At 49.0% G+C, this 24251-nt stretch overlaps 2 protein-coding genes across 2 annotated transcripts; both read right to left on the reverse strand.

Annotated features, from left to right (window-relative positions):
- Positions 1-1482: 1482 nt before the first annotated feature.
- MEOX1 (mesenchyme homeobox 1) lies at positions 1483-4888 on the reverse strand (the record flags this gene model as incomplete). Its single annotated transcript, XM_082070860.1, has 3 exons — positions 4142-4888; positions 2230-2396; positions 1483-1605 (listed from the first exon to the last, which is right to left on the reverse strand). Exons 1-3 carry the CDS (start codon positions 4587-4589, stop codon positions 1483-1485), a joined length of 738 nt encoding a protein of 245 aa, XP_081926986.1. The 5' UTR covers positions 4590-4888.
- A 14023-nt stretch (positions 4889-18911) lies between these two features.
- Positions 18912-22567, reverse strand: SOST (sclerostin). The gene is made up of 2 exons (XM_082070889.1): positions 22284-22567; positions 18912-20752 (listed from the first exon to the last, which is right to left on the reverse strand). Exons 1-2 carry the CDS (start codon positions 22501-22503, stop codon positions 20331-20333), a joined length of 642 nt encoding a protein of 213 aa, XP_081927015.1. The 5' UTR covers positions 22504-22567; the 3' UTR covers positions 18912-20330.
- Between the last annotated feature and the right edge of the window lie 1684 nt (positions 22568-24251).

Consider the following 24251-nt stretch of genomic DNA (forward strand, 5'->3'; position numbering starts at 1 on the left):
GAGTATATAGTTTTGGTCTCAAATACGTATTTTGCAATCTTACCGCCTGGTTGTACAGATGCTCGATTTTCATTGCAAGAAAAATGGGTGACTGTGGGCAACCCCCCTCCCCACCTGTTTGCTTCCCCGGCTGCCCCTCCGTCATAGGTTCGGGACCCTGGGGCTTGAGGAGGAAGCAGGTGAGGATGTGGTGCGAGGGCACAGAGAAAGAGGCAGTTGACCCCACGCCTCAAACCGCCCCAGATAAGAAAGAAAGAGGTAATTGTAGTAGGCAATTCCCTTGTGAGCGGGACGGAGGGCCCCGTCTGCAGAGCTGACCCTCATGGCAGGGAAGGGTGTGATCTGCCTGGAGCTGGGTCAGGGACATCACCAGGACGCCCCAGCCTGGGGCACCCAGCGCACTCCCACCCACCCTGAACTTCCAGACGGATGGGAGGAAGCTCATCCCGCAGGCTGAGGGAATGAAAAGAGACTTCAAGGCCTTGGGTCGGATGGTAAAAGGGTCTGGGGCTCAAGTGATTTTCTCTTCCCTCCTCCCGGTTTTGGGTGATAATATGGGAGGGAATAGAAAAATTCAGTCTGTACGCAATTGGCTGCAGGACTGGTGCTACAGGCAGCGCTTTGGGTTCTCTGATAACGGCTGGTTTTACAAGACCCCGGTCCAAACAGTGATACGTGGGAAAGGTTTATCTGGTGGGGCAGAAGGTGCTGGGACAGGAATGAGCAGGGCTCGTTTGGAGAGCTTTAAACTCGACTCGAAGGGGGATGGGGATGTAGCTGGGCTTGCATCAGTGGGGCAGCACTCTGGAGCTGATGAAGGCCGGGAGGCCTCTCATCCCCCTGGGTGAAATGGGAGTGCTCAGCTCGCTCTGAAATGCCTGCACACCAATGTGTACAGCGTGGGGAACCAGGAGTTAGAAACCTGTGTTAGGGCAGGAGATGATGACCTGGTGGCAATGACGGAGACATGGTGGGACAGCACCCATGACTGCAATGTGGGCATGGATGGCTTTCAAGGTCCCTTCCAATCCCTGACATTCTGTGATTCTGTATTTATGTCTCCTAAAGTAAAACACAAGGAAAATGTGCCTCGGCAAGTCCAAATACCAAATCAATAGATGTGACCAGGGCAAGGCTGGGTGAGAATACAGCTGAATTATGTGTTGCTGACTGACAACCTGAGTGTTTGAGAGCCCGGACTCCTGCTTTACGTTCAGTGGGTTTTAGCTGTTATTCCGAAGGCACATGTGTGGTAGGAGGACAATCCAAAGAGGGGCAAAGTCATTCAGTCAAAAATCCAAATCACACCCTCCTGTGGTTTTGTCCTGAGTTTCTTTAACCGCCGCTGTGACCTCCAGCGTCACACACCTCGGAAGACTCACGGCTATAGGTGTTGCAAGCAGGGTTGTCTCACGGTGCAGCTGCCCTGCAGGGGGTTTACATCCACCTGCTGGTCTGTGGCTCCCCCCGGTGCTGTGCGGACTATTCAGAGCTGGGGGAGGCGGCGGAGTCCGCGTCCTCTGCATCGTGTTGGTGCGGGGATGCCGGTTGGCCGCCTTTAACGCGCTTCCACTTCATCCTTCTGTTTTGGAACCACACTTTGACCTGGGGGATGGAAAGCAAATAGGTGCTTATTGCCTTGATCCGTGCTGTATGGGCAGACCTATGTGTATATATGTGCCAATAGACAGATGTTTAGTGGAACTCTAGAAGAAAAGGTGAAAGGAATCTCGTCGGTTTAAGTAATCCATCCCTGACAAAGGCAGGAACAATTCTTCCTAAACTGTTCCAGGCAGAAGTTTATCTGAGAACTGCAAAAGTCTTACAAGTACTTTGCCTAGAATATACATCCATCCCATTTAATGCTTCAGGAGCTGTAATTTGCTTCACTTAATTGAAGAATTCCACTAAGCTTTGATAAGGAAACCCTGACTGAGATCACAATGAGAGGACGGAAATATCTGTCTCCAGAGAACTCTTCATTTTTGTCTTTCCTTATCACCTCAAGGTACTACCTGACCCAGGAAGAACGCGTGTATGGGACATATATCATCCTACTTACAGAAATTTGTAACAAATGCGTTTTAAAAGAATGTGAAGGCTTTGTATTACAATACAAATTACAATACAATATTACAATACTCCTTGAGTAACGTATCTGGGTTTCAGCTTTAGGGAGAAGCCGTGGGGGAGGAAGGAGGAGTCGGGGAGGCAGGGTTTGGGCAGTACTTGTCTCTCGGTGAGATCCAGGTTCACGGCGATCTCGTATCTCCGGAGCCTCGTCAGGTAGTTGTGGTGGGCGAACTCGGCCTCCAGCTCGCGCAGCTGCTCCTTGGTGAAGGCCGTCCTCTCCTTCCGCGCCCGGCTCGCCGCCCCGCTGCCCGCGACCGGGGTTTCTAGCGGACAAGCACACGCGTTGTGTCATTCGTGGTCGTGCTGATCTGTGTGAACACGTGTATCGCGGAGGCCTGGTGCTAATTAATTAATTGAAATGCTCAGCGGAAGTTTTAAGGAGTTTGTGTCGTGACCCCTCGAGCTCAGCGTGATCGGTCAGTGGTGTCAGCCTTGGGTGCAAGGTCTTTTCCAACCAGAATGATTCTACGATTTGATTGATCTTTACTTTCATTCCTTATACACCTATTATAACCCTGCACTGACCTACCAAGCAACGGGCAGCCGAGTTAGCACTTTGTGTGTATTATAGTGAGATTTGGGTTGGAAGGGACCTTAGAGGGACCGTAAAGACCAACTAGTTCCACCCATGGGACATCTTCCACCAGACTTGGTTGCTTAAAGCCCCGTCCAACCTGGCCTTGAGCACTACGAGGGACGGGACACCCACAGCTCCTCTGGGCGCCCCGTTCCAGGGCCTCACCGCCCTCATGGGGGTGAATTTCTTCCTTATATCCCATATAAACATCCCCTGTTTCAGTTTAAAGTTGTCACCCCTTATCCTGTCACTTTACACCCTTGTAGAAAGTCCCTCTCCAGCTTTCCTGTAGGTGTCCTTTAGGTATATGATGTGTGTTGTGTTATAAGCGCGTGGTGACGATCTTTGGTGCAGGGTGTAAGGTGAAGTCACTTAGGAAGCACAGCACAGTGAAATCACAATACAACTGCTCAGACATTCCCTTCATTTGTTTTATTTTGTCTGGGGCAGAAGGAAGGAAAAGCTTCCAGGAGGATATCAAATAATTGGAGCTGCTGTCTGGAAAGCCAAGAAGGGAGTGAAATGAAAAGCCCTCCCTTTGGGATGTGTCCTTTGTTCTGCAAGGAAAAGTATATGGGACAGCAGCAAGTATGGAAAGAAAACGTTTTCTTTAGAAACTACAGATAACTGATGGGAGTAAACTGGATTCTGGGGATAAAGAGGTTGGGAATATTAGTTGATTCAGTTGTTGCATGACACTCTGTTTGTATTGGAAGAGAATAAAGATTGGGTGATAGAGCGTGAACACAAGCTTGTCGTTTAAACTGCGACACGGAGCCGTGGATGCTGGATTAGAGGTGGCTCACCTGTCACCAACCTGTAAAAACTAGAGATTAATATTTTATCGCTGTGCCCTCTACCTGTAAAATGGGGATACTGGAAAATATTCGCTGTTAAATAGCACCGCTGGGTGGGAAAAGCACATTGTGGCTTATAAACAAATACTATAGCAAATGAATGCAGATAAGCATCTTAATTTTTTACAGCTTTCTGAGGAGAAGAAACGCTATGCGGGTTTCATGTGTCTGGGTTTGAGAGAGCAGCAAATGGGAGGTTACATAAGTATTAATGCACTGTAGGAAGGATGTTTCACTAGCTAGGATGACACAATGAAACTATCTCCATTTTCTGCATTTTGGACACTGTACTGCTGGGCAGTACCTCCTTTTTGGGGTGAAAACGTTGAATATTTAGTGAGGCCAAACAGAACTTATGTCTAAAGGGAGACTTTGCGTCTTGTGCTTCTTAGCAGAAGCCGAGATGTCAAAATCCTAACATAACATTTCCAACAGGCAGCTCAACATGTGGGCTCTTTGCTCTTTGCCTTTCTCTTAAGAAATAAAGCAGATGAGGGAAATACTTTGTAATTCCTGATCTTACAGATGCTCTATAAGCCGTACCGTCCCACAACCCTTATTTCATCTCACCTACCTGAGCTTTCCTTTTTCCTTTTGGACGCCCTTTTCTCCGTCCCGTTGGTCGTGTTCGCTGGCGCCTCCTCCTCCTCGTTCATCCCCGTGGCCGCGCTCACGGGCCGGGGGCTGCTGCCCCCCGGCTCCCCCGCGCCCAGAGCCAGCCCTGGGTTCAGCCGCCTTGTGGCCTCCGTGGCCGCAAAGTGCCATTGGGAGGGGTGGCAAGGGGGGTGCTGCTCCCCCAGGGCGCGCTCCTCCTGCGGGAAGCTGTGGGGAGCAGCCACCAGGCAGGCGCTGGAGAAATCGGCGTAAGGGGTGAAATCTGCTTTTGGGTGGCAGGAGAACGGTGCCGGTGGGTAGTGGTGGAGCCCGGAGGCTGCGGTGACATCCGGGGTGCCCCGCAGGCTCCCCCAGATTGGGGCAGAAGGTTGTGGGCCGCGCATGCAGCTGCTGCTGGTGGGATCCATTGGCTTCCAGTCCTTGGGTTCCCACCTTGGGCGCCGGTTCTGGCTCAGGCTTCCAAAAAGAAGGGGAAAAATCCTCCCAAATTGTACAGAATAGATTTCTCCCCTCAAACAACAGTTTGCCCGTGGGTTTCACGCTGCCGCAGATGTGGCACCCGGCGAACTCTTCTCAACATCTTCATCGTCGCAGCTGGAAACCAGTGACCAGCTCGATGCCCCGGATCGCTCCCCGAGGCTTGAAGTTTGTGTCCTTGTGAAGCGCTGGACATGCGGGAAACACTTTTTAAATACTGTGCTGGGAGAGAGTGACAAGTTTGCAAAGTGAAATGTGAGAGGGGAAGGAGGGGTTAACGTACACACGCTCGGTCCCGCCAACCAAAGCAGAGCAGGCGACTATTAATCATCCGAAACCTTATATGCACATCTAATGGGATTTGCAGATGGAGCCTTTTAAAGAAACAATGTCTGTATTTTTTTTTTTTAAAGGGAAGGAGCAGCACACACAGAAAAAGGCTTTAATGTTTCCTTGTAACACTATGAAGTTATTTTTATTGCACTGTTAACAAAATTCCCCACGTCTTGGGTTTGGGAAAGGCCCTGAGACAGAATTCGACAGATGCCAAATTTCAAGAGCTGAGCTGGGAAATAAAAGTAAGAAAGGACTTCACTGATTATATATTATTTAAGGCCAAATCCTAATTTTTTTAAAGTATTAAACCTTGCTTGTGCACACATGCGGGGTTTGAGTGATTTAGTTTGTTTCGTTAGCTTTGTACCACGTGTATTTGCCGCCAGTGGTGGTTGTTCTGTCCGTATTCCGCTTTCCAGGGAGTTCTCGACGTGCTGCTCCTTGCAGGGAGATCTCCTGCTTTGTGCCAACGGGAGACACGTCTTTCATCGCTTTTGTTGAAAGTTTTATAGTGTTTTCCTAACAGAAAGCAGATTCTTCGACCCCGGAGCCCGTTGAAAAGGCATTAATGGGGAATCTGTTCTCAACCCCCTTTCCGCAGAAGCGCGGCAGCTGGGAATGCCCCAGCCCACTCTCCGGGGTCACTGCCCTTCTCTCAAGGTGGTTTTCCATGTTTTCAGTGGCAATTCATGTGCGTGTGTTCCACGTTCCCATTATCCGCTTGCAACCATCTCCAATATTTAGGTGTGTGCGTCTCTTCCCCCTTGCACCGTTGGTGCTGGTTTTGTGTTCTCTCTGGCACAGAGATTGAGCAGATGGACACGGAGCTTTCGTTTTTCACAGGGGCTTAAGCGACGCTTTTATTTGACTTCTGTGTAATTCAGAATTGTGACATTTCAAGGAATCAGTAAAAAAGACAAAAAGGAAAAAGGTTTTCCTGTCCTATCTGCTGGTTCTTAGAGCTTCACCTTCTCCAAGTGTGCTTAGTCCAAATATTTCTGAACAAGAACAACAATCACTGTTCTGGCAAGTGGATCTTGATTTTCTTGCAAAACACTAAATATCTGATACCTAATTAATTCTTTAGGTAGAACTCTTGTAATGATTTGAAGTTGTTGCTGTGTCGTATTAGAGAATAAACAACTATCTGGCTAATGATGCAAAACCACATTTCTGTCCTTGCACGTACACTTGGGCAATAGAAGGGAAATGAGGACTGAGTGTTATTGCAGTGTTGACTTTAGCCAGGAGCAGCTTTAGGCTCCCGTTGGGGGATCCCCGTGAGGTCCGAGCGAGGGTCCGTCCACGGGCGCCACTCGATTCCCGCGCGTCGCTTTGTGCTCCCGGTGGAGCTGCTGGGCCCCTGTTTCCCCCGGAGCCCTCGCTGCCGCTCCTCTGGGTTGAGCTGTGGGAAGAGGAGGTGGCGACCCCTCCCCAGCGTGGGACCAGCGCGTCGCGCTGCTCCGGCACCTCCTGCAGCTGCCGCTGTCACTCGGCGGCTCAGCGGGGGCTGCGGTGACCTCGGCATCCTCCCGACACTTCATTCCTGCGGGAGAAAGAACAACAACCCTCCCCTCCTGAGAAACCCCATTTGTTGGCTGGGGCGGCCACCTTTAACCTTCGCAAAGTCAACATCTCTTCGGTCAAGCACTGTGTTGGGTAGAGAAAATAAAGCGGCATGGATGATGGTCAGTTTTTGTAACGAACGCTCCCCTAATGAGCTGAAGGCTGGAAAATGGGGCTTTATCTTTGAGCTTTCTATGGGTTTGTTCCACTTTCCCTCGGAGGAGGACGCTTCTCCACTCTTCCTGGTGCACAGACTCAGTTCTCGCTCACGCTGACTCCATCTCATTACTCTGAGTACCAACCTGTTGGTACTGCACAGGTGGGGATCAATTATCCAAGTGAGTTATAAAGTGTTGCGCTATCTGTGATGAATGGCCCGAAACAGAAGCCAGATGCATTTCAGACATTCAGCTTCCAAGTCAATCGCTATAGACTCTCAATCATGTTCTGGTGTTTGAGTTCTTCCCAAGTCGCGGTGCTGGGAATGAGTGTTCACCAGCACCAAGCTGACATTCCCCCTTTTCCCGTTCCTTTTCCCTTTCCTCCCCTGGCTTTGCCGCCCGCTGCCGTGTGAGGGCGAGGGCAACGTCCCTTCCCTGGAAGGTCACAAAGAAGCGGCGTCTCTGCTCCAACGTTCGTCCTGGAGGCAGCGAAACCCGCTTGCCAGAACACTTCGATAAATCACCATTTCTAACACAACGAGCCCCGTCTCTCCACTGCGTTTGCTCCCGTGGCTCTTCCACGGGGCGCTGAGCGTGCTGAGCCGCGGCCAGGGCAGCAGCCGCTTTCCATTAAACCCAGCCTGCTCTTTAGGATCAGCTCAGGAGCCGTTAAAGAGCTTGACGGGCAAATATTCTGAACAATCCCCAATGAGCTCAGCTTTTGGCAGGTTGCACATCTCGTCTGTTGTTTCCATCAGACCACACGGAAGAACCAGGAACCGGAGCATCCCCGAGGAACAGGAGCAGAATGTTCACCCCTTTCAAAGCATTTTTGTGGGTATAGATGAGCAAATCTACACTTTAGCGCATGGTCTGTGCATGTGAGGTGGGAGAGGCTGCAATATTTTCAGGTTTTATTGTAATAAGAATCCCATATATTTCTGGAGATGCTAAGAAATAAGTGTTTAGGGTTATCCGCCAAGTGATGAGCCTTTAAATTCCTTCAGTGCTAAGACATCCGGGCTATTTTTCTCGAGACCATCACTGGGTGCTGCTTTTATTGAGCTGTGTGAGCTGCTACTGAGCTGGCGAAACAAAACAATTAAATGAACATTCTGCAAAAAAACTTTGGAAGAGCCAGAGTTCATTCCTACGCTGAACAACTTATGGGCAATGATACTTATAATTGCCTAAATTAAATAAAATCCTTTAAATTCTTCTTATTTGCAACATAGTCACAGGATATTTACGGTTTTGAAGAGGTCGGCACAAATTACGGTGTTAAAGGTGTCCTATGGAGTTCTAGATAGTAATTAAAGTTCAGTCTGTGGTTTCATTAGGGAATTCTGCCGAGGCCATAGAACACATTACAACTATCGCATCGCCTTATGTCTCAGGGCAATGAGAACCTATTTCTATTCCATTTAAGCTCTTTCCTCGCTGTGGTTTTTGCCGGGGAGTTGCTGGTCGGTGGTGGAGGATCCCACTCTGCTGGCAGACGTTGTAAATGCAACGTAACTTCCATTTAACTGTGCACCAGGTTCATTGGTTTTGAGACATTGGAAGTTCCATAGTCCATGCAATGCGAATTTACACCAATTAGCGCTTCAGTTCGTGTAGTGCTTCTATTTTCTGTACCTTCTTGTCTCCTTTTTTGTGTGTGTGTGTTTACACGCTATATATCAATTAGTGCTTTATTATGTATTTGACCAGTGGGACATGAGTCATTGACACTCTTTTGATGAATTATTACTTTGTAATGAGAATTACGGTTACAAAAATCAGATAATAACGTATAGATCAGGCAAACGGGTTTGCCAAATGGGCATTTATATTGTAAACCGGGAGCTTACCAGCTGGAACCGGTAAATGGAACGGGAGCCGGGGGACAGGACCTGGGTATATGAGTTGATTGTAAGGTGATTTCGAGCTGTCCAGAATGTGGTTATGAAAAATCATGTACATTCCAAAATTGCACAGAGTTAATTAGGCTAAACTTATAAATACTTCTAAAAAGCCTAAATGCTTAAGTCACCCAAGTGACTTGAGGCAAAGTAGAGGGTTTGGGCCGAAAACTGTTAATGCTGTGCAGGATGTGGATCATTCTGTGCAGAAAGGCTGAGTACAGTGTGTTTGTTATACGATGAATTTAACATGTTGCCTTTGCATAGAATAGCACATCAGGAGTTTTCTGAAGATGCTTCCACTTCACACCACGGGGTGGAGACATCTACCTGCAATTATTGCTAAAATGACCCGATTTTTAGCTGTAAAACTGGCCTTCTGGGCCACCCGGAGACACCGCAGGCTCTCCTGCCCGCAGCCTTTGCCTTGCGGCTGGATCCTCGTTTGCTTTGACTTTATAACGCGGACACTCCAGGGCCCTTGAGCAAAGTTCCGAGTGTGTTTTCCAGCGGGTGTCTGGGAGTGTGAGTGTCCGGGGTCGCCGGGTGTTCCTGGAGCCGCACGCACCCGCACAGGCAGCCGGAGGAACGGGGCGAACGCCCGAATGGTGTTGAGGGTTCTGCGAGTGATACGTGGGAACATCAGCGGAAGGAGCAGAGAGGCTGGTGTGACGAGCAGGACGGGCAGGGGTGGTTCGAGTCGTTCCCTTCGTTGCAGACAGAAGAGCTCTCAGCACCCACACTCATCTGGGGGGAAACCACCAGCCTTTCCATTTTCTTCTTATTATTTTTTTTGCTTTTTATTTTTCCCCTTTTCTCTTTTTTATTTTTTGCTTTTTACTTTTTCGTTTTTTGCGCTTTTTTCTTTGATTTTTTCCTTTTTATTTTTTTCTTTTTATTTTCTTTTTATTTTTTTCCTTTCCTTTGCCCCCTCTTTCCTCCTTTGCCCCCCCTTTGCCCCCCCTTCTCTCCTCCTTTGCCCCCCCTTTGCCCCCCTCCCCCCCCCTTTGCCACCCCCCCTTTGCCACCCCCCTTTGCCCCCCCTCCCTCCTCCTTTGCCCCCCCCGTTTCCCAGCCCTCCTCGCTCCAGGTTCCATTGCGCCCCAGTGCCGGGATTCCCAGCGCAGGGATTCCCAGCGCACAGTAGCTAAGGCAGCTTCTCCTGCCGGAATGGCCTCTGCCGTTGCCATGGCAGTGAGTGCAGCGGGATCGTAACACAAAGGTGAGGAGCCTGCGAGTTGGAGGAGGCCTCATGTAGGGTTTGATTGATAGGAAAAACTGATTTTAGTTAGGTTGGAAAGAGTGCGAGCAGCTCCTCCACTTGCCCCTTGCTGGGTTTCCAGGGCCCTAAGCCCTCTTGCAAATAAGGAGGTATTAGCCTAGAAGCTGTGAGAACTGAAGCTTATCTAAGAAACTCAAGATTTGTCCCTGAAGGATTCCAAATTAAAAAGAAAAATAGAATAAAATCTAAAAATAGGGCAAAGAGGAGCTACTGATCCATCCGTTCCAAGTACACATCCCATTGTGACTATGCAGGTAGGAGTATAGATCACTATGGGCAGGTTTGAACACCTTGACACTTGTGTTTTGCTGTATCTGCAACCTGGACACCATAAATCCATGGGTTCGGATGGGATGCGCCCGCGGGTGCTGAGGGAGCTGGCTGAGGTCACTGCTGGACCGCTCTCCATCATCTTTGCCGAGTCTTGGGAAACGGGAGCGGTGCCCGAGGACTGGAGGACAGCAAATGGCACTGCAGGCTTCAAAAAGGGCAGGAAGGAGGACCCGGGGAACTCTAGACCGGTCAGCCTCACCTCCATCCCTGGGAAACTGATGGAACGACTTCTCCTTGGTGCCATCTCAAGGCGTATCAGGGAGAAGAGGGTCATTAGGGGCAGTCAGCATGGCTTCACCAAGGGGCAGTCATGCTTGACCAACCTCAGTGACTGTTATGAGGACATAGCAAGGTGGATGGATGATGGCAGAGCGGTGGACGTGATCTCCCTGGGCTTGAGTGAGGCATTGACACCGTCTGCACAGCGTCCTCACAGCTGAACTGAGGGAGTGCGGCTGGATGAGCGGGGAGTGAGGTGACTGCGAACTGGCTGAAGGGAAGAACCAGAGAGTCGTGGTCAATGGGCAGAGTCAGTTGAGGCCTGGACCCAGTGCAGAGCCTCAGGGGCAGTGCTGGGGCCGGGATTGTTCAATTCATTCATTCAAATCTTCTACATGTTCCACCTGTAGCTGGAAGCAGATTTTTAAAGAGCTCAGCATTCCACATACAAACAGCTATAGGTTGCTTTATCAAGTCTTCTCTTTTGCCAGGGGTCTATGCCACTAGAATTTAATAGCAGTATAAGGCTTGGAGGATTTAAATGTCTGTTTGGTTTTGTGCTGGACTGTCAGCCTAATGCAAGTAGGAAATGGCCAAAATTAAACACAAACCGACATGAAATTCACACTTTCAAATGCTTCCCATTTGAACATAATGTAGGCTCCATCCAATTAGCAATTACCACCTATTTATTATAAACAAGTAGAATTCTAATTAGGCTGATTCGAGCCTCAGCTACCCCCTCAGATTGGATTGGCAATTAAGGTACTACTTGTACTAGTAATTATGGTTTACCATGAAATTACCCTCCCTTCTTCCCTCCCCCCCAAAAAAACCCTCGAATTAGCCAGGAGTGGGATTATATTTATCACAGGACCCTGGGCAGCAGAGACTCTGCGAATAAATACAAACAATTAGAAACCCACTCGCAGGGTGCCGTGCCAGCACCGTAATTAGGGCTGGAGGACAGGAGGTTTTGCTGAAGCCAAATTGGCCGAGTTGTCATGCGAGAGTGTCCCCAGCAAACACCCCGTGGGGAGCGGATCCGGGTCTCCTGTCCCCCCGCAGAGGAGCAATAGTGCAGATCATCGAGTGTACAACCAGTGTCACCCCACAGCAAGGAGCAGACTGTGAATTCAGCAGTTACGGTGTCTCCTGAGTGAGCCGGTGGGTACCAGGCAGATGACAGAGGAATCTCAGGTTGATGTATTTCACGAAAGCGAAAACAAAAGGCTAATGAGCAGAAACTAAACCTGAATTGTATTTCCTTGCCCAGAGAATTAAAAACAGTCTTCTCATCCTAATTCTAGTCCCTATAGTTGCAGCCTGTTATAAATAATCACAATTACTAATAAAGATGCTTGTCAGTGAAGAGGAAAAGCCTAAGGAAAACAACAAATTCACTTCATTAGATTTATAGAATGCACAATTCAAAACACAGCAGCAGAGCCAAGCTGTCCCCAGGATAATTTGTTTCCCTGTCTGTACAATGTGACACGATACTTCTTCCCCATTTCAGCAAGAACAATCCAGGCTGCAGACAGAACATTTGTATCCTGGTCATTCCAACTACCTGTTTAGTTAGGCAAATGAAATAAATAGCTTGCAGCCCACACACTGCGGCCTGGCGCGGAGCGGCGCCCGAGATGAGCGCGGCTGATGAGATTAATTTGTCGGGCCCTTACTTATCACCTGCAGGCGGAGGCTCCGCGTGTGATGAGCTCATTTCCTGACGCATGCACAACGTGCTATTTCAGCCCGGCCAAACAGGCCAATTTGCTGCGGCCAGAATTACCACCGGATCGCGTTGCTGAAACGCTCTCCGAGTCAGTTCAGCCGTTCGACCCCCGGGTACTAGGCCTGTCTTAAGCCTCTCGCTGCTTCTCCCCGTGCCATCTTCAGTGTGGGTAGTTCACAAGCTCGGGGGCACTTGTCCATGTGCTGGGGGCTGTTTGATCATGTTCTTTAGGAAATCTTAGCAGGATGTATAGTTTGTCTGAAAGAAAGAGGTTTTATTCTGTGCTACGCAAACTCTCCTGTGTGTAGGCTCAGCCCCCGTGTGAAGGCAGCATGAGGACACCCGGCTTGGCCAAACTGCCGTTTCCCACAATTTAACTTCTTTTCCTGAGAAATGTGACCTGAATCATACAAGTGGCTTTAACAAGTACTTTAGTGAGTCTTGGCTTAACACGGTTCTTTAAAGGCAGCACATTCTACTGGCCTTCAACACCCAAATTCAGAGTCAAACGTACCTGCACAACCAAACCCCCGGTGGTTCCATCGTCCGTCTTCGGCGGGCACGGGAAGCTCTGTCTGCATCCGCAGATCACCCTGAACATTTCTCACTGTTCAGTTTATTGTACAGAGCAAACAAGGTTCATTTTATTGGTTTTTAGCTTCAATAATAAGATCGGTGAGGCTCCTGTTTCCCTGCGCGTGGCCCCCGGCACACTGTGCTCCCCCAGGCAGAGCAGCACCGCTGATAAACCGGTTATTTGGTTTGGAAGGGTGTTGTGTCCACCTTCTCACGTCAGTCGGAATTGATCTTTGCTGTAAAATGCCGCCAGGAATCTACGTGTTCACGGGGAGGGATCATTTCTGCTTGACTGTTAGAAATGGAATCTTGTCTCGTGCCCAGAGCCAGTCTGGGTGTTCCCAAGGCAGTAATCTGATTTCAAAGCAATATGAACAATTTACATATCCCGAACCGCTTAGTATTTAGTTGTGTGATATGAAAATAAGATGTTGCTCTAATGGCATTTGAAGTCAGTGAAAGAGCTCCTATTGCTGTCGTTGCCTGACTGCGGTGCTTTCCCACTGTCTCAAGGACCCCTTTCCTTGCTCCTGTGTGTTCTTCCCCGACGTACACTCAGAATCTCGCAGTAAGCGTCCTGTTGTGAGCTCAGCAGTTGGACTCTCTACAACAGCATGAGCCCAGGTTCATTCTCCACCAGGCCTGCGTGTGCGTGTATTTTTATTTTACATTATGTAAACAGATGCGAGTCCTCGAGCCGCAGGAAGGACGGAGCGAGCGGCTGACGGCAGCAAACCCGTGAGATGGCTCGAGACAGCTTTAATTTACGTGTACAGCGTGCACACGGGAGGGTCCTCACCTCCCCTTCGAGTAATGATAAATGACAAGACGTCGACAGTTATTAATTAAGCTGCCTGGCATAGCAATGGGGGCGATGATAAGGGCTAAGAAACGTGCGGCGTTCCCTCTACCCCGTCATGAGAATGAGACCCCGCTGCTGTTCTCTGGCACAGCAGAGATTAGACTGACGCATCAATATTCCAGCTACCTAGTAACTGCCTGAACACACGGCCCTGCAGACTGAAATCCTCCCTCATGCCATGTGCGGTAATTAAACTTCAGCATTCTTTCGGCAGGAAAGGGTTCTCCTGTGTTGTTCCCACAGATTGTGCTACAACAACAATTTTAGCCCCATGAACTATTAGCAATTATAAAGGGATTTTCTCGGTCTGTTTTACCTGAGGATCAAAGGCGTTTCTTTTTTTCCTTGTCAGATATTGTAGTTTGGATGCAAACAGGACTCCAGGCTTTGGTCGAACCGAATGGACTCAGGGCAGAACAACTCACTGCCCGTTTCAGCTTTGCAGGTTTGACTCGCTCGTGTTCCACATGAGGTTTGTGTCCGAGTGCTTCCCAAAAGCGGCGATGAGAAATCACCGCAAGACCCGCGTTTCCAACAGGAAAAATACAATGGCTGGGGAAGGGGGCTTGGGGTCAGTGGCTGTGTGCAAAATGAAATGAGATCGGCAGCAGACAATGCGAAAAAATGGTATCGTGATATAGGGAAAAGAGGAGAAAGTGGCAGTGCACTTTCCAGTGTACAGAAATTGTGTCCAGTTCTGGACCCCTCGGTTCCAGAAGGACACGGAACTGCTGGAGAGGGTCCAGCATAGAGCAACAAAGATGCTGGAGGGAGTGGAGCATCTCCCATGTGAGGAAAGGCTGAGGGAGCTGGGGCTCTTTAGCTTGGAGAAGCGGAGACTGAGGGGCGACCTTATTAATGTTTATAAATATCTAAAGGGTGAGTGCCATGAGGATGGAGCCAGGCTCTTCTGGGTGGCAAACAATGATAGGACAAGGGGTAATGGGATCAAGCTGGAACACAAGAGGTTCCACTTAAATTTGAGAAGAAACTTGTTCCCGGTGAGGGTGGCAGAGCCTGGCCCAGGCTGCCCAGGGGGTTGTGGAGTCTCCTTCTCTGCAGACATTCCAACCCGCCTGGACACCTTCCTGTGTAACCTCATCTGGGTGTTCCTGCTCCATGGGGGGATTGCACTGGATGAGCTTTCCAGGGCCCTTCCAATCCCTAACGTACTGTGATACTGTGAAAATAAAAGTACAAAGGAAACAAAGAAAAGCGCTATTAAGAAAGCAAACCCTCCCTGATGTCATTAAAGAGCAAGCAAAAGAAATGTGCGTTCTCAGAAAAAAGAAATAGGAGATGCCGAGTGCATCGCGTGTCCTTGCGGGGCCCAGCTCCTCCACAGTCACAGCTGGTGGGGCTGCTGGCAGCACAAAACTCCTTCTCCGGGGCACCGAGTCAGGCTCTGGGTTCTCTTGGAAGCACCAGGATGTTCAACCTCTTTTCTCTGGTTATTTCATTCTGTTATTATTTTATATTTATACCATACAGCCCTACCTGTCTTCTCTGGGCTGGGATTATTTTAGTCCCATACATGGAGCCTGAACATTTTCACAATGTACCTGCTGACCATATTTTAGCATGTTTTGCATTTAGTATAGTATCTGTTTAGTATAATATGCTTTAAATACCTGTTATTTGTAACAGATAAGTGCTCTGACCTCCATGACTAGAACTATTTAAAATGTTCCAGCTGGATTTAGACCTGACTCGAACGAAATTTGACTTTTAGCAGTGGCAACATATTGATGTGTGTGACAGTATGAAAAATAACACATAGCAACCTATGTATGCGTCTTGTGTTTTAGTCGAAGGGTAAATCCCTTACTGCTGTAATCTTTTAGTATTATAAATATATTTATTGGATGCATTTGTGCAAGGCACAGAGTCCAGCACAGGGCAACACGTGTTATTTCCACCACTCTTGCACCTTCCATTTGCTTTCTAAACAGCAGAGCATTCTATATATATTAAAAGTTATATTTTCACTGTTTGCAGAGAAATGCAAGGGAACTCTAAGTCACTGGGTATAGTGCCTCTGTGCAACATGTACTTCAAAATAACAGTGGAGTAGTTCAGTAAATACAGGGTGATGGTACCGCTGGCCAAGACAAGTATATATTTGAGAGCTGTGTAGCTTAAAAGTCAATTGGACGTGGACTGAGTTTGTTCCTCGTTTTGGGCTCTTAGGAGGACCCCGGATGACTCTATTGAAAGATTAATTTATTCAGAGGCTCATATTAATTAATGAGCATGTGCATTTTCCCGATTCATTAGGAGTCGAATCCACCGTCTGTCCCCTCACCTCAATGATTTCCTGATAGTGCTGCTTTGGTTTCCAGACATGCAGAATTCAGCACGAGTGCAAAGTTTCTGGTTCTGAGCACCACCCTCCATCTGAAGAACAATTTTAGGAGAAAACCATCACTTTTAAAACTAACTTCTGCTAATTTGACTAGAAAAAATAAAAAATGAGGCCCTGCAAATAGCCAACCCCTCCAAATGGGAGAGTAATTACCTTCAATTAGGCTTTATTTCTGGTTGTGAGAAAATAAAAAGATAAAACCCACAACAACCACCCAATTCTAAAAGCACGTTGTGCAGGCTGGGAGCACTGGAGTGAAATACTGGCCGTTTGTAGTGAAAGGGAAGGAAATAGAAAGGAGGAAGGAAGGAAGAAGAGATTAGAGAATCTGAGGGATGGAAATAGTCCCCGAGGAGCCACTGTGTCCCGGGGCCTCTCCTGAGGGACGTTTGACACCACGAATCTGGGAGCCTGAATGAGGAATGACATCACTCACTTATTTAGCCGAGCTGTTTTCTTAAGGCATGGAAATAACCTCATGCCACAAGCATTAAATTGTTGGCGAAACGATCAAGATGTCTGTTCAGTTTAGGGGCTTGATAACCACGGAATAAAGACACTTCTGTGCCTCGGTTTGAGAGTGTATTTAAATTGCCTGGAAAGCCACGAGGAAGAAAGCTTGAGCCTGAAGGTTTAGTACCAGAATCAGCCCGATGTGGGAGTTTTCAGTAGGGAGATGCTTGACTTTGCACTTGTAACTCAGGCAAGTTGTTGGGGCTTCTTCCCTTTGAGATGAAAACAATGGTGTTACCCTCATGGACACCAAGCACAGGGCAAAGTTTCCACATCCTGGGTGCTGTGCGAATTCACAAGGAAGGGATGATTTCACCGTGAAGTGCTGGTGGTGACGTGTGGTGCCACACACACCTCGATCAGTGCGAATTTGAGTAGTCAATATGTGGCAAAAAAGTGATCCAAGTTACATATCCCCTCACCTGGGATGGAGAAAATGGGTGTTCATGACACCAGCGTGAACCAGGTGTCCCCAGGTGGTACCAGGAGAGGCAGAGCTGGGCTGGATTACAAGCTGAGGTACCGAGGCGTTCAAAACGACACCAAATGGAGTGACCCGGTGGGTAGTCAGGAGGGACGGGACGTCACCCAGAGGGACCTGGACAGGCCGGAGGGTACAACCGTGTGAACGTCATGAGGTTCAACAAGGCCAAGCCCAAAGTCCTGCACCTGCCCAGAGAGGGGTGGATGAACCATCCCTGAGACACCCCAGGCCAGGCTGGACGGGCTCTGAGCACCCTGAGCTGGTGACGATGTCCCTGTCATGGCAGGGGGGGCGCTGGGGGAGCTTTGAGGTCCTTCAACCCAAACCATCTGTGATTCACGTTGGGTGTTATAACTCTGCAACATTCAGTGTGAAAACTGTTTCCACAGTTCTGGGCAGAGAAATGTCCATCCCTTTCTATGTAACTGGGAAAACCTTGGTGTGGGATTGTCCTTGATGGCTCTGAGACCAGAGGGGAGCAGTGTCTCGTATAACTGAATAACTCTGGGTTAATTTAAAGGTGAATTTGCATTCCTTGCCCATCAAGGAGAACTTCAGTTTATTCACATTTCAGGTTACAGCCGCACAGGGTGTTCAATCCACACTCAAGCTACATATAAATATGTTCTGTGTTAATTTAAGCCTTTGAGCCTGTTGACTATAGAAAAGTTGTTCTGTGCACCCATATACTGCACTAATTTGAGTGAAACAAGCTCGTTATGAGTTGATGTCATATGGCTAAAAACATTCCACGAATGTTCGGAGCTGATTTGCAGAAATCATGAGTCCCAGCTTGGCTGTTTTGCTGTGACCTGCTCATTACGGCTGCTCCGCTGCCCCGGGCAGCGTCTCCAGCCACCGAGGCTGAATTCAGGATCTGCCACTATCTATAGGTCAGGAGCGCCTGAATTACTGCACCATTGGGCCGTTTTATTGCAAAAACTGCAATAAAGAAATTCGCTTTTGCCTGAAGAGTTCAGGCAAAACTATTCAATGCTTCGATAAAAGGAATATACAGCAGGTTTCTGCCCATTGCGAAGTATTTAATTTGAAAGGGCCTGTCCGGTGTATGTCGTGTGCAGAACGGTTTCAGCTGTAAAGCAGCTTTGGTTTCAGTTGTTTCCTCTGTGCGCAGAACCAAGATTTTCCTTCGGAAAAAAAGGTGGAAATGTAGAGATTTGGTGTGAAAAACAAACTGACATTTCCTGCACCCCCCATTCTCAGCCCCAGGTAGACGTGGCAGCTCTGTAAAGCACGGCCCTTCAGTCGTAAATAACTGACGTGGGTTATCAGACCCATAAGCCACACTCTACATTGCTGTCTCGTACCAGAGCCCACGGTCTGATTTTCCCGGCAGTTTGCAGACGCTGCCATTTCTGGTTCCCCTCCCGATAACTTATATTGCAGAAGAGGTGGTGGAAGGGAAGGTTTTGGGAGTAAAAGTGCAGAAGGATGAGCAGATCCGCTCAGCTAATCCCCTTTCACCCGCGGTAAGGAAGCAGAGGGAGCGGTGCGACAGCACGGGCGCCGGAGGCAGCACCGCGGAGCCGGTGCCGCTGCGCTCCCGTCATCCGGGCTCCGGGACGGGCTCTGGAACCCGCGAAGGACCAACCGCCGCGTTTTAAGTCAGAAAACTGCAGGATTCTGAAGGGCAGCTGAAGAGCAGGAAGCTTTTGGTACAAGTGTGTGGAAGGACTGTGTTTTGGTGGGGTTTGGGGTTTTTTTGTGGTTGTGTTTTGTGGTTTTTTTGGTGGTTTGTTGGGTTATTTTTTTGGAAAAGGCAGTTTTTGAGGTGAAACATTTGGGAGATGGATATCACCGGTTCACCCACATTGGTCCCGATGCTTCTGAGCTGCCTGGAATGCAGCACGAAGCCTCAGATAAAGTGCAATAAGTATCAATGAGTCCTCCTATAATTAATCATTGATTCTGCTTTATTAACAATGTGTTTAAAATTAAAAATAACAGACTAATATTTTCAAAGCAGTATTAGGGCTCTTTCTCTACAAGGAAAACCACTGCATAAATAGTTTCTGAGGAAAAATAAATACGTGGTTGACTCTCTGGGCATCTCACCTTTTCCCTCGAGGCTCTGGTCCCACATGAAATAACCGCAAAAATCTATCACCATCACAAATCCCATCGTTTATATGATTTCAGCATGAACGCTACATAAAATATCACAGCAGTGAGGAACTGTCTCCATCCCAAACTGCGTTTATCTGACACCAGGCTTAGCGATTCTACGGGATACATACAGCGTGTGACGATCCACCTTCTAAGAATATTCTTTAATGTAAAAAGACAAACGTTAGTGTGAATGTTGAGAAGCTAAGGAAAGCTGCACATAGCAAAGGCTTTTCTAGGGGACCCCACTGGGCCATGAGCAGAGGTTCACTGAGCGCGGAGCCGGCACCCGGCTCCAGCGCTTGGCTCGCACGGTCCCAGCGCTGCAGAGTGTGTGTGGCCGCGTAATCCAGACTCTACAGAACAGAACGTGTAGATTGAAACATCTAAGTCTGTTGTGTTCCAGGAAACAAGGAATAATCTGTATGCTTTATGTTAAATTATGCACATTATTAGCTGCTTGCAGGACAAACATCAGTAGGTTATCTGGTTTGAATCATCCGATTCATGAATCTGCTCCACTTAGTAGAATGTGTTTACTTGTCCCTAAACCAAATACGCTTTTAGTTGTCGAATCTCAGGTTTGAGTCTGTTGACCCTACAGTCTTTTAATTAAAACTATGAACTAGATTTGCCCCACTTTTGTTTTGAGAACACGAGTGTCCTGCTCTGGTATTTTGTGTTTGGTGGGAACAGCCGGGTTCAGGACACCCCACAGGGTATCGTTTCCCAGCAATTTGACTCCAGTCACCAGAACTGTTGAAGTCCTTCCTACCACTAACTTCTACAGCGCGGAGCAGTAGCTCTCGTGGTGCCCATCGCTTGCTTGTCCTGGCACTTAGGAAAGTGGGAAAGGGATCTCGAGGTTCTTTTCACATAAAGTGAGCAGAACGACTTCTAACCAAGCGCGACTGCCACCACAACAGCTTCGCTTCCCTCTGCCCTGCAAGCCACACGACCGCCCAAGAACATCCGAGCTCCTCTCAGACCCAACTGAGGTGTTGCTGCCTCCAGCTGGGTTTATCTCATTCTCTTATCAGACCGTATCTGCTGTAATCTGATAACTTTTTTGACTACGTGAGCCTTGTGACCCAGCTCAGCAGAAGGAGTTGGAACCTACTGCAGTCACAATGTCACCAGTGCGTACCGCCCGATGTTTTGTAAAATATCCAGAGCTGCTGGGCCGTGTCGCTCAGAGCAACCTCCTAATAAGCATTTTCTAACTCGTGCTGGTTCGATTTGCTGCTCCGGGCCCTGGAGAGACGGGGCTTCTTGTTCTTCTGCGGCCTGACGCTGTCTTTGCCGAAGTCCTTCAGCTCGGACTGGTTGTGGTAGCGGGTGTAGCGCTTGCACTTGCAGGCCGTGACGGCTCGGAGTTTGTAAGTCCGAGTCTCCCCGTCGGGACAGGCCATGGGGACGCGCTGCGTGCGGCTGTGCGCGGGGACGCAGCGGAAATCCAGCGCGTTCTGCCGCCACCACTTCCCGCGGCCGATGGAGTTGGGCAGCAGGTGCGCGGGGACGCACTGCCCCGAGCAAACCAGCTCCTTGACGGGCTTGGCGCTGCGGCACGAGCCCTCGCTCAGGTAGCGCGTGGTTCGCATCTCTCTGCAGCTGAAGTCGGAAGCGTCTGCAAACAAGAGACACATTAATTTAATTACGACTTTCTTCCCCAGCCTTGAGAAAGCACTTTGTTGTTTCTGGAGCCGGTATCAAGCTCTGAGCAAGGACCAAGCTGGACATCTCTTGAGCAGGGCCTGTTGTGATAGATAAGGGGTGATGGTTTGAAACTAAAGGAGGGACATGAGGCAGGAATTGTTGCCCTGAGGGTGGTGAGAGCCTGGCCCAGGTTCCCAGAGAGGTGGTGGATGAACCATCCCTGAGACACCCCAGGCCAGGCTGGACGGGGCTCTGAGCACCCTGAGCTGGTGACGATGTCCCTGTCATGGCGGGGCTGGATAAGGTGACACTTGAAGGTCCCTCCAGCCCAAACCATCCTGTGACTTTACAATTCTACCTGCGGTGGAAATCCTCCCAGCTCAGGTTGTGTCTGCTGGGGAAATTCTCCTCGCTGTGTGCAAGGTGCTTCCCCCCTTAGTACATCAAAGAGAGCTCTGGCCCTGAGTCGTTAGCGCTGGAACAGCATTTGCACAGACATTTTAATTTTTTGTCCTGTCACTGGTTGTCACCAAGAAGAGCCTCCTCCTGACACTCCCCCTTTAGATACCTGTGAACATGAATGAGTCCCCCCTCAGTGTCCTCTTGTCCAGCTCCAGAGCCCCAGCTCCCTCAGCCTTTCCTCACACGGGAGATGCTCCACTCCCTCCAGCATCTTGGTGGCTGCGCTGGACTCTCTGCAGCAGTTCCCTGTCCTGCTGGAACTGAGGGGCCACAACTGGACACAAGATTCCAGGTGTGGTCTCCCCAGGGCAGAGCAGAGGGGCAGGAGAACCTCTCTGACCTACTGACCACCCCCTTCTAACCCACCCCAGGTCCCATTGGCTTCCTGGGCACAAGGGCCCAGTGCTGGCTCATGGTCACCCTGCTGTCCCCAGGACCCCCAGGCCCTTTCCCCTACGCTGCTCTCTAATAGGTCATTCCCCAACTTACACGGGAACCTGGGGCTGTTCCTGCCCAGATTCAAGACTCTACACTTGCCCTTGTTATATGTCATTAATATATTTCATTAATGTTGGACATCTGGCCAAACGCAGTGACAAGATATTACGAGGTGTGTCAGTGCTGCTGAAGTAGCCAAGTTGACTCCCAGATTGCAAATAAAGCCCCCTGTAAGAGATATTACTGACATTTCTCTGTGTTCTATATAACTCAAATTTCTCTGTGTTTTGTGCTTGCAAGCACCGAGAGGAAAGATCCCAAGTCACCCTTCTCTCTTTGCCGGTGGGATGGGACAACAGGTTGACAGTGGGGATAATGTGCGCATTGTAGTAGCTAAGGGTTGTTCAACAGATAGACCACATTTTTCAGCAGTAAACTCCGCTATGTCCCTTCTGACATTTTCATTGATAGCTCTTCACCAGTAGCTCACAGTATCACTCACAGCACTAAGTCAACACCTAGAGGTTTTAACAAACACACACAACAGCCAGTATTCTCTTCCAATCCGCCCGAGCCAGCGCTGACGCTGCTGGTTTTCTTACCGTTGAGGTCTGGCGCCGGCTGCACGTGTCGCCCTCCGTGCTTGGCCCGGTTCATTGTGTTGTTGTCGCTGGGGATCTGCTCGGCGGGCGGCTCCGTGTTCTCGGCAGCCTCGGGGATGATTTCTGTCGCGTCGTTTTTAAACACCTGCCAGCCCTCCACGGACCGAAACGCGAGTTGTAGGACGACACAGAGGGAGCACAGAGCCCAGGAGACCTGCATGGTGGCAGCTCCGGCGGCGCCGCAGCTCCTGCCAGCCTCACATCCCGGCAAACGCACATTATTCCCCTTTTTTAAATCCTTTTTAGAACCCGGCCAGCCAATGGCCACACAAAGTGGGAAGGGCCAGACAGCAACTCATTCATCTCAGCTTTTGTCAGCGTGAAATAAAGTGGGTGTGTGGGCGTGGGTTGGTGACAATATTCTACAACTTCTGTGTAAAGCTCCTCATACACGGCTCCGTTTCCGCGCCCGGCAACGCGGGCGAGCGACCAGCCCGCCGGAATCGCAGCCTGACAAGGCTGCTTTTTGGTAGTTTTTTCTGACAACAGTATAATTAAAACGCGCTTCTGCCTCCGTATTTGAATCTTTGCCTATTGTGTTTTGCAAACGCTTGTCAGGGGTTTTATTCTCACTGCTGTTCTTTGGCTCCCCCCGGTGCAAAGGAACCACATCTCGAAACTGCAGCTCAGGAGCTGCGGCTTCTCAGCCTCTGCAGGTGAATGATTGAGGGAAAAGAGCTTTTTTTTTCTCCTTTACAAAACAAGAAGCTTTAAATCTTGTTTCTGGGAGAAACAGGAAAGAGCAGCTTTGCAAAATAAGTTTTGTTTAGTTTTCCTTAAAAAACAAGCTACTTGGGCTATGTTGGTGAGGGCGAACAGCAGGGTGGTGTAGGTCATGCTTTTTGATGGGCTCTTTCTCACATTTTTATCATTGAAAAGAAGAAAAAAGGCAGCTGCATTTGCTTTAAATGAATCGCGTGCTCCTGCTCCCGCTGCCATTCTGCACAGGGGTTGAACATAGGACATTGGCTCATTTTAAACAGGAATAGGAGCAGCCCGATTTCCACTCATGATGTGACCAACGCCAATGGAATTGAGGACCTTATGTCTCGGGCGTCTATGCCCAAGATGTGTTCACGTGTCGTGTTGTAAAACCTTCTCTCTGGTATAATTCTTCCTTGCAAAGATAAGGTGGTAGTGGCGATGGTCGACAGATGTTGGTTGGTTTGGGGGTTATTTGGTTTTTCGGTCACAGAACAGGCGAGGCGACCAGGACTGAGTTACACAATGATCTCGGGCTTTGCTTCCAGGCCTTGCAATATTCTTATTTTCTCTGCAAGTGCTGACATGTGGTCTCCTAATGGCCCTTAAATGAATAAAATCATGTGGGTTTGGGGGGATTTGTTTAGGTTTTGTTGGGTTTCTGTTGTGGATTTGTTGTTTAACTTGGTATTAGACAGCAACAGCACCTTGTGCTGGAATCCACCAGCAGTGACCTGACCATGTCCAGCTGAACAGCAGAACAGGGGAGGAAGAAAACGGAGTCCTGGAAATCCCTGACCCGTTGCCCCCTGTGCACTCCCCTGCTCCAATGCCTTCAGAGTTACACGTGTCCATCTATCAAAGCTCAGTTTCTGTTAATATCTTTTCATGTAATATCTGCCTAGAGAGCTTTCCACAAGCTCTCAGTGTCAGCCCAGGCCAACTGCAGAGAACAGCGGCGGCAGCACTAATGGTCACATAAAACATAAAATTCTCCTTGATGCAGCTTCTCTAAGTACTTAATTCCCTCTATTAACTGTCTTAACATGTGTCTGCATTACACACTGGGAGAAATAGTAGGAAAAAATCTATGCAGTAAGGATCAGAAGCTGTATTTAGCCTCCAGCTTAAAACCCCTTGTCCACAAGCCTCAGAGAGGCAAGAAAAGGATCCAAATCCCACAGACATCCGGAATCCTTAACTACG

The sequence above is a fragment of the Streptopelia decaocto genome (assembly GCF_964273445.1).
Source record: "Streptopelia decaocto genome assembly, chromosome: 22".
NCBI lineage: Eukaryota > Metazoa > Chordata > Aves > Columbiformes > Columbidae > Streptopelia > Streptopelia decaocto.